At 44.9% G+C, this 7,998-nt stretch overlaps 2 protein-coding genes across 2 annotated transcripts in view; both read right to left on the bottom strand.

Annotated features, from left to right (window-relative positions):
* Window positions 1–4,082: 4,082 nt before the first annotated feature.
* The window catches only part of LOC116704994 (G patch domain-containing protein 8-like), a 4,034-nt gene continuing 118 nt past the window's right edge, over window positions 4,083–7,998 (bottom strand). The window contains exons 1-2 of the mRNA XM_032540821.1: window positions 6,807–7,998; window positions 4,083–6,071 (exon numbers count right to left, since the gene is read on the bottom strand). The exon at window positions 6,807–7,998 is cut by the window's right edge and continues 118 nt beyond it. Coding sequence (XP_032396712.1) covers window positions 4,307–6,071; window positions 6,807–7,861 — 2,820 coding nt within the window. The 5' untranslated portion in view covers window positions 7,862–7,998 and the 3' untranslated portion in view covers window positions 4,083–4,306. The remainder of the gene's footprint in view (window positions 6,072–6,806) is intronic.
* LOC116705013 (uncharacterized) overlaps window positions 7,907–7,998 on the bottom strand; it is a 60,962-nt gene continuing 60,870 nt past the window's right edge. Inside the window, exon 5 of the mRNA XM_032540848.1 lies at window positions 7,907–7,998. This exon is cut by the window's right edge and continues 569 nt beyond it. Within this exon, the coding sequence (XP_032396739.1) occupies window positions 7,960–7,998 (39 nt within the window). The 3' untranslated portion in view covers window positions 7,907–7,959.

The raw sequence follows: 7,998 nt of genomic DNA, 5'->3' as shown, positions 1-7,998 counted from the left end.
TCTTAATCAGAAAAGCTGCTCACACAATAAAACCGAAGGACTGTGTACACACACAATGACAAAATAATTACAAATTACGTTTTTTACACAAGTCTGGTTGAAATTATACAGCATCTATCGATTATACCATTTATAAGTTCTTCCATCTGATAAAGTGTTTAAGTGTTTAAGTTATTGACTGATTAGACCTCTTCCCAGGACTCTGGGTGTGATCTTCTTGAGCCTTGTGTTGTTCTTTGTTGTTCCTTTTGAGGGCAGCGCAAAGGATTTTTTAAAGATTTTTTTTTTTTTTTTTTTTTTTTTTTGTTTTTGTTTTTTTTTTTTGTTGTTGGTTGTACTGAGTGTGTGTTGTGTGATGATGTCTGTATGAGTTTTGTGTGATATTATATATATAAATTCACATTTTTCGGTGTTTTGTTAAGCCCAAAGAGAGTAAAGGCAGCCACAATGGTTCATTAATGGATGTGTTTCTAAAGAGCTTTGTCTCTTGCCCCCTGACAAAGTACACAATAGTACACAATAGGCCACTACTGAGGTTTTCTTAACTTGCTGTTGAGTAGTTTCTGTGGTTTTAGAGAAAGGAAGCGACCCATAAGGAGTATATTGACTGATTCACCGTAAAAGGGCCTCAGTCGAGAGGTCCAACCACTCAGAGTTCAGAGCCATGACACGCACGCACGCACGCACGCACGCACGCACGCACGCACGCACACACACACACACACACACACACACACACACACACATTTTGAAACTAACACCATGAAGTCAAGTTTTAATGTCAGAAGGTTTTTCTGTTGGTTTTTAAAGGTCACCAAAGCGAATTACTGAGAACCGTTGATTCCGTAATAAAGTGAACTTGCCTTGTCACACTCGCTGCGTTTGTTGCTTTCATAACACACACACACACACACACACACACGTGTGCACACACACAGATGGAAATATTGTACACATGTAAGAAACACTCACACAGCCCCAGGTGTTGAACATGTTGAGTTTTGACGCTATTTTAGTCATTGAACATTGTCCCAGCTGTTAGAGAGCCTTACGGACACACACACACGGACACCACACACACACACACACACACACACACACACACACACACACCATAGCTTTAGTTTGAAACAGGATAAAAATATTCTCTGAATGAGCTCCGTACGTTTTGTCTTTCTGCGTTTCTTACCAAAGGTTTTGATTTACACATTTGTCTTCTGACATTTTTTAATCTGTAAAAGGAAAAAAAGTGACAACAAGACACACTGGTATCCAGTCTACTGATTTATTTCCATTTTAAGAGTCAATTGTTTGTCTCACTTGTATTACTAGATCTATTATATTTGCAGGGATAATATCTGTAGATATGAGTCTGCTGAAATTAGATTACACACAAGAAAAATGTAGCCAAATATTAGTTTATCAGGATCTCAAGACATTTGTTAGACAAAACTGGGTAAAAACAGCTTTCTGACGGACCTTAAACATGGCCTTTAAAACCCATTCATTGATTACAAGGACTTTAAAGAACATATAACAGCTTTAACAGGAGGAAAAATAATACCGTGGGTGTGGAGTTTATTCACTAGCTAAAATAGCATCAGCGTACATGATACAAAACTGTGCCTCATTCAACTGAGGCTTCTCTACAAAAATACATCTAATAACAGTGTATTTTCTTCTCTAATTTACATGGTTATATCACAATATTAAATAAAACCCACGTTCATAAAGAACATATGGTTTCAAACTCCTTGTGGTACAGAGCGAGAGAACACGTGAGGAGTGCTGTCACACCGGCTTAATAGGATTCTGTCGTTATTTTCTTGGACTCCAAGACTTTAAGTACATGAAGTCGTGCGTTTCAAGTCGCTACCTTTACATAAACCCCTCAAAAATAAGCAAAAGCTGCACCCTGGGCTCTATAGTGTCACCATAGCGACATGACGAACGCATTCGAGATCATCTGGTAACCTCTGGGAGTGTGTGCAGGGCTGCCACTGAAACCTCTAATGCATTAAACAGTGTGTGTCCAGGGTTCTGGGATCAATACCACCAAGGTATTTCTTACAGTGCTTGCATGAAAGTCTAACTGAGAATAAGGACGGTGATTTGCCCACTAACATCTGCTTCTTGTAGTCTAATTTTCATGCATATTTTTTATTTGTTTTGGTTTGTTTGTCACTGCGGCCTGCACTGTATGATCTACAGTCACTGAGATGGGTAGGCGCTGCCAGTTATGCCCCAAAGCCATCGCAGCCAGATGTTCAACTTCAGATGAGTGAGAGAAAATGTATGAGGAAAAACAATGTGGTGCAAGTCATTGCTCCTGCCAAAGTCTAAGCGTCACGCGACACTCTGCACATTGTGTTATTTGTGAGGTATTTCTGCTTCACTTAGTGACTAAAAGTAAGACTCAAAATAAGACCATTTGAAGTAAGAAGGGCGGATCCACGCTTAACCCTTAGCTTGAAAGTCAAAATCCACCCTGAGGGGCTGTTCACATGGAAAAGCACTGCTAGCAAGGAACTCTTTGAACCTTCCTGCACATGAATGAAAGGTTGGGACTGACTTTGCGAAGTGCTGAGATGCTTTGGTGGTGTTTTGTTCGCGGAGCACAGCGCGGAAAATCACCTGTCCTACTGCAACAAGCAACCAATGAATGACAACCGGGGGATTGTTTTGTGATTACCTGACAATCAAATTTTCATCTCCACGTCCGCCGCTCCCAGGGACGCAGCCCCGTTGAAGTCCCAAGACGTGCTGAATCACTCTGCGTGTGTTTTGGCCTTTGTTTCTTTGCATGAGTCATTATGTGTAAAGTGTAAAGCACTTTTGGGCTATTTTTAGTGCGGCTGCAATGGACGAGATGGCAGAAAATCTGTCGAAAACATGAAGAGTAAAGGTCAGACGCTTGAGTCACTCCCTCAGAATCAGAAAGCAAAGGCTTTGTTTCCAACTTAACATTTTGCTCCGACGTTCAACTCTCACACAGAGAGAAACACACTGTAGAAGAGGCTGAGATACAATCTATACTCTAGTGACAGAATCAGTGTGCCTGTATGCAGCAATAAGGCAAGCTGTATCACATACAAACTAAAAGTCTACAGTATGTTCTCCTTTTTATGGACTTTTCTATTCTGTGCTAAAGATTTATTCCATTGGTCGTCAATCAAACTGCCACTGGCAGTAAAACTTCCCAAAGAGAAAGCAAAATGTTTTCCCAAGGATTTCACTGTTTTTTTTAAAGGGTCCATTTTTTTTTTTTTTACCATGATCATGTATTAATCTCCAGCTGTGAACAGCTTCTCAACGTCCTTCATGCAATGCATTGTGGAACAATGTAATAGTAGGGTTAATGTAATAATAATAATAATAATAGTGTCCATCAACGCACCATAAAACTCAACTTAATTTAGCCTACACACTGAAACCTTTTATTCACTTTTATTAGTATGTAGAAGGGAATCGGGACATGGCTATTCTGTATTTTTGAGCTTTTTTAAGCTATAGTTGAATATGCATTGGTGCTGTTCAGAGTTTATGACAAAAGGATTGTTTAATCTTTGTTAAAATGATGAGGCACTCAAATTGTACCACTCAATAAAGTAGCAGATATGTTCACTTTAATTTTAATTTTGCACAGAAAGCCCCAGGATCTTGTTTCCACCTTATAGAAACCCTCTATTGGGAAAATAGACTATCTCACAAAGTAATGCAGGCCATCAGCTCTTAATAACCTCCAGCTGAGAAAGTCATTCAAAGTAGGAAAATGTAGCAGAGGCTCTCAGGGAGGAAAAATGTAAATTTCAACCAGAAAGAGAAAATCCTGCATTTAATATCACAGATTGAAGATATCTGAGGATATATTTGTCCTTTTAAAGTCACACACCATAGTTTCCAACACGATTTCAGACCGAGCAAATCATTGATTTAAAATGCAAAATGGGAGCGTCGACTGATTTCTGCCGAGGGAAATGAGCCCAGCTGTGTTTCCCCACTGCGATTCCACTGGCTGCACACCTGAGGCTCATTTTGAGCGGGATTCTAACTGATGAAGATAATTAGCCATCATTTTTTTCCATGTGTGAATCAGTGCTTTGAGTGTTTGGACGGAGTGATGAAGGGTTCGGCTTTAAGAAAGATTGGCTTTGTTTTTCTACTTCAGTCTTCCTTAAAATTGTAAATTCGAGGATGCAGGTATAACGACACATGCAAACTGCTTTCACCTAGCGGTTGTCTTGGAAAAATGGGTAGAATGGACCTTTTAATGAGTAATACCTTTAATTTCTTTCTTTGTTTCTTTTTAAAACAACACCTGTAAGGGCATGACTGCGGGGTGGGGCCGGGGATACAGAGACGGATGGTGACTCTGCATGGGATGAAACGCGGTTGCTAAGGGATATGGACCGGTGGCATCCAGGAAAGGGATGGGGGACGCGGGGTAGAAAGACGGATGAAGAGGAGGAGGATGATGAGGTAGTGGTGGTGGTGGTGGAGGAGCAGGAGGCGGATTAAGAGTGAGAGGAGAGAGTGGGGAGAAAGAGGGGAGAAGATGAGGGTATGAATGAACGGGGAGGTGGGACGGAGGGGGGAGGAGGGAGAGGTGATGCTGGATGATGGTGTGGCGGAAGGAGAAAGAGGAGGAGAGGGAAGGCGGGAGGAGGAGGGGAGCGTGGAGGGGGATGCACTGCGGAGGGAGGGCGTGAGGAAAGCGAGGCCTCTTCTCTGTGTAGAGATGTTCAAAATCTATCTCCTTCCGTCTCTCCCTGTCCTCCCTTTCTTTCTCCTTCCTCCTCACCCACTCCCTCTCCCACTCTTTTTGCTTCTCCTTTACTTTTTTCCTCTCCATCTGTCTCTCCTCCTCCTCCTTTCTCTCCCTCTCAGCATCTCTTTCCGCCTCTCTCTGCTCCGTACGTACGCTCACGAGAGCGACAGCTTCCATTTTGCCTCTGGCGTCGTTCTTGACAACATGAGCACAGTGATTACAATCAGCGCCATGGTTACTGTCACGATAATCACACTGACCACCGTCCGTGTCATCACAGCCGTCTGCGTTTCCGGGATCAATACTGCGGCAAGTTTGGTAATCAAATGCCGATTCGGAGAGGTTGTTTTTGTGTTGTATGTGACACTGCGGTTTGGTTTCATCCTCCTCACTGAGCCCCCTTTTGTTGTTCGTTTGGTTAAAATCACCAGTGTGATGACATGTGCCATTTGTTTTACAGCTGGAGCAGTCATTACAATCTGAGCTCTGCCCACAAAAAGCTGCTATTTTGTCAGTGTTGTTAGCCATTTTTTCACTCTTTGCGGTCTTGTTTTCACATTGACAGTGGTCAGCGTGTGTTTCGTTGGTGCTACAGGTTAAGAAGTCAACAGGTGTGTCCATGGTGTTACAGCTAGGGTTAAGTTTGTCCAAGTGATCACTAGAATGATCCTCGTCTTTGTCCGTCTCACAGCCGCCACAGCTCGGATTGTGTTTGTCGTGAGCGGCGTCATGTTTTCCATCTCTGTTGCACTGACTGTGGCAGCTTGGTGTGCTACAGGTGTGACAGTCACTTAAAGGATTCTCAGTCCAGCACATCTTCTTTTGCTCGCCTACAGAGGCATCAGAGATAAATTGACTGTAGTCATCGGCACTGCAGTTGCCGCCTATACTGTCATCGCAGCGGTAGTAGTGGGGGTGGGGGTGTTTCAGTTTGTCAGCGCTGTAACAGGTAAATGTTCCCTCGCTGTTATTTGTTTCATGACACTGACGGTGTTTCATCCCGGAGAGAAAGTGGCAGTCAGTGTTTTTCTCCGTCCTGTTGCCCTCTGGACCGCCCAGGCAGTTGTCCAGAAGTGTCCCGGTCTTGTTGAGTTTTGTGGCGTCCGTCTTCAACCCACCACAAGCCCTTTCCTGTCTCAAAACACATACAACTCTCCTCGTTTGTCTCCTTCCCCTTTTCCGTTTTTTCTTTGGCGTTTCCCCGGCCTCAGGCGATTCTGTCTTTCTCTTGCTGGCTGTTTCTACTCTCTCTGACATCGAAATTGCATCGCCAGGGAGGGTCATGTCTAACGCAGGATGGCTGCTTGCTGCAGGTATTGTTTGTCTTTGACTACACGCTGTTCCTCTAAAGGGTGCGGGGACAAGGCTAATCGCTGGATCACATGCTGTTTCCCTATGAGGTGTAGGAGCAAGACAAATTTCTGGCTCGCCTGCTGCTTCTCGACAGGGAAAAGAAACACCGCTAATCACTAGGTTGCACGCGTTTTCTTTAGCATCCTGAACGGCTCTTATCTCTGTCTCGCTCAGATTCCTTTGCTCTTCATCTCTCTGCCCTTCGTGCTTCCCTGCTTGCGTATTTTTGTGTATCTCCCCCGTCTCTCTGTCATTCTGAGCAGGCACAGGTGTAATTGCAGGACAGCATGGCGTCTCTATAACAGACCCAGGGACGGGGCTAATCACTGAGTTACATGCTGCACCCCTACGGAGGAGCTTTCTGAGCCCCTGGCCCCACCCGGAGGCTGATTGCTGGGATTGATGCTTGCTGGCCTCCCTTTTCACCTGCAGACACAGCTGGTTACACCGATTACACCGATTCTCAGGAAGATTACTTAATAGCGCTCCTCTATTCTCGTCATTTCTACCTGCCCTTTCTTGCTCTGACTGATCTCCTCTTATCCTTCTCTTCTCTCCCCTCATCTTCTTTTCTCTCCCTCCTACCAGCCGATGCGCTGCAAGATTACTTAATAGGCCTTTTTCTCTCCTCTCCTCTTTTTCGCTGCCCTCTCTTTTCCACCTCTCGTCTCCTCTCCCCTCAAACATCTGGTTCTCAGAAATGTTACTTATTATCCTTCCCCTTTCTGTCTCCTCTCCTCTTTTTCTCCTACCCCTCTTCCTCATTCCTCTCCTCACCCCTCCCCTCCTCTTCCTCCTCCTCTTCCTGCCTGTTTTTTGAAGGCCCTGTGTCGGTGCAAGGTGGCACTCTGCGGAAACTGGAACAAATTTTAAAGCGCTTTCATCGCGGCAGCCGCACCGTCCCAGAACCACGCCACCGCTGCTGCTACAATGGGCTACAGGTTCCATAGGATTACCTGCCTGTCTTCCTTCTTCCCTTTCATCTATCTTCACTTCCCTTCCTCCCTCCATGGCTTCCTGCCTCTGTTGGCAGTCAGGTTGTTTGATCACAGACTGCTTTATTCTCTCCCTCCCTTCCTCTAGCCCTCCTTTCTTTTCCTCACCCCCCTCCTTGGCCCTGTTATGTGCTCTGAAGTCGTACAGTAGAGGGTTTATGCTGTAGGAGATGGAGGGCAAGGTCTTGGTGTAGCTGACCATCTCCGACGGCCAGAGAAGAACCCGGCTACCGTCTCTGCTCAGGACGCGGCAAAACGGCTCTATGGGGCGATTTGTAGGCAAAGAAGTTGATTCTTCAGCCACGTTTGACGGAGAGGAATTTGATTCTTTGGGCCGCGTTTGGCTTGAAGACTCTTCGGTGTCATTTAAAACACCAGAAATTGACGTTTGCTGATTTGTGGCAGGACAAAGCAGATCTTTCAATTCTTGTGTGGGGTTTAACTCTGTATGATTGGCCACATCATCGTGGGTTTCAGCCTCGCTGTCTCTGCATACTGAATCTTTAGCGTCAACTGGGCTTACACTGTCAGAAATCTGTCCTGGTATCCCACTTTTTAAACAATGATGAGCTCCAGTCCCACTTTCCCTGCCGACTTGGGCTCCAGTCCCATTGTCATTACATAAGGAGTGCTGGGCTCCATTCCCACTGTTAACAAAGTCCTCAACTCTGATTACATTGCGATTAAATAAAGAAACCTGGGCTCCAGTCCCAGAGAGTCCTCCAGTTCCCCTCTCAGGAGACATATTCGTTCCTGCCTCAGAGTGCTGGATTGCCGTTTTAATGTCCTCACTGTGCTGGTTTCCAGTGTCCGAGTGACCCACGCCGTCAACGTCTGCAGATGCTAAAGATTTGAGCTGCTGATCTGCGACTTTCTCCCCCG

The sequence above is a fragment of the Etheostoma spectabile genome, chromosome 17, assembly GCF_008692095.1.
Source record: "Etheostoma spectabile isolate EspeVRDwgs_2016 chromosome 17, UIUC_Espe_1.0, whole genome shotgun sequence".
Lineage (NCBI taxonomy): Eukaryota > Metazoa > Chordata > Actinopteri > Perciformes > Percidae > Etheostoma > Etheostoma spectabile.
Note: the sequence above shows the minus strand (reverse complement) of the source record. Positions and strands in the feature narration are given on the sequence as shown.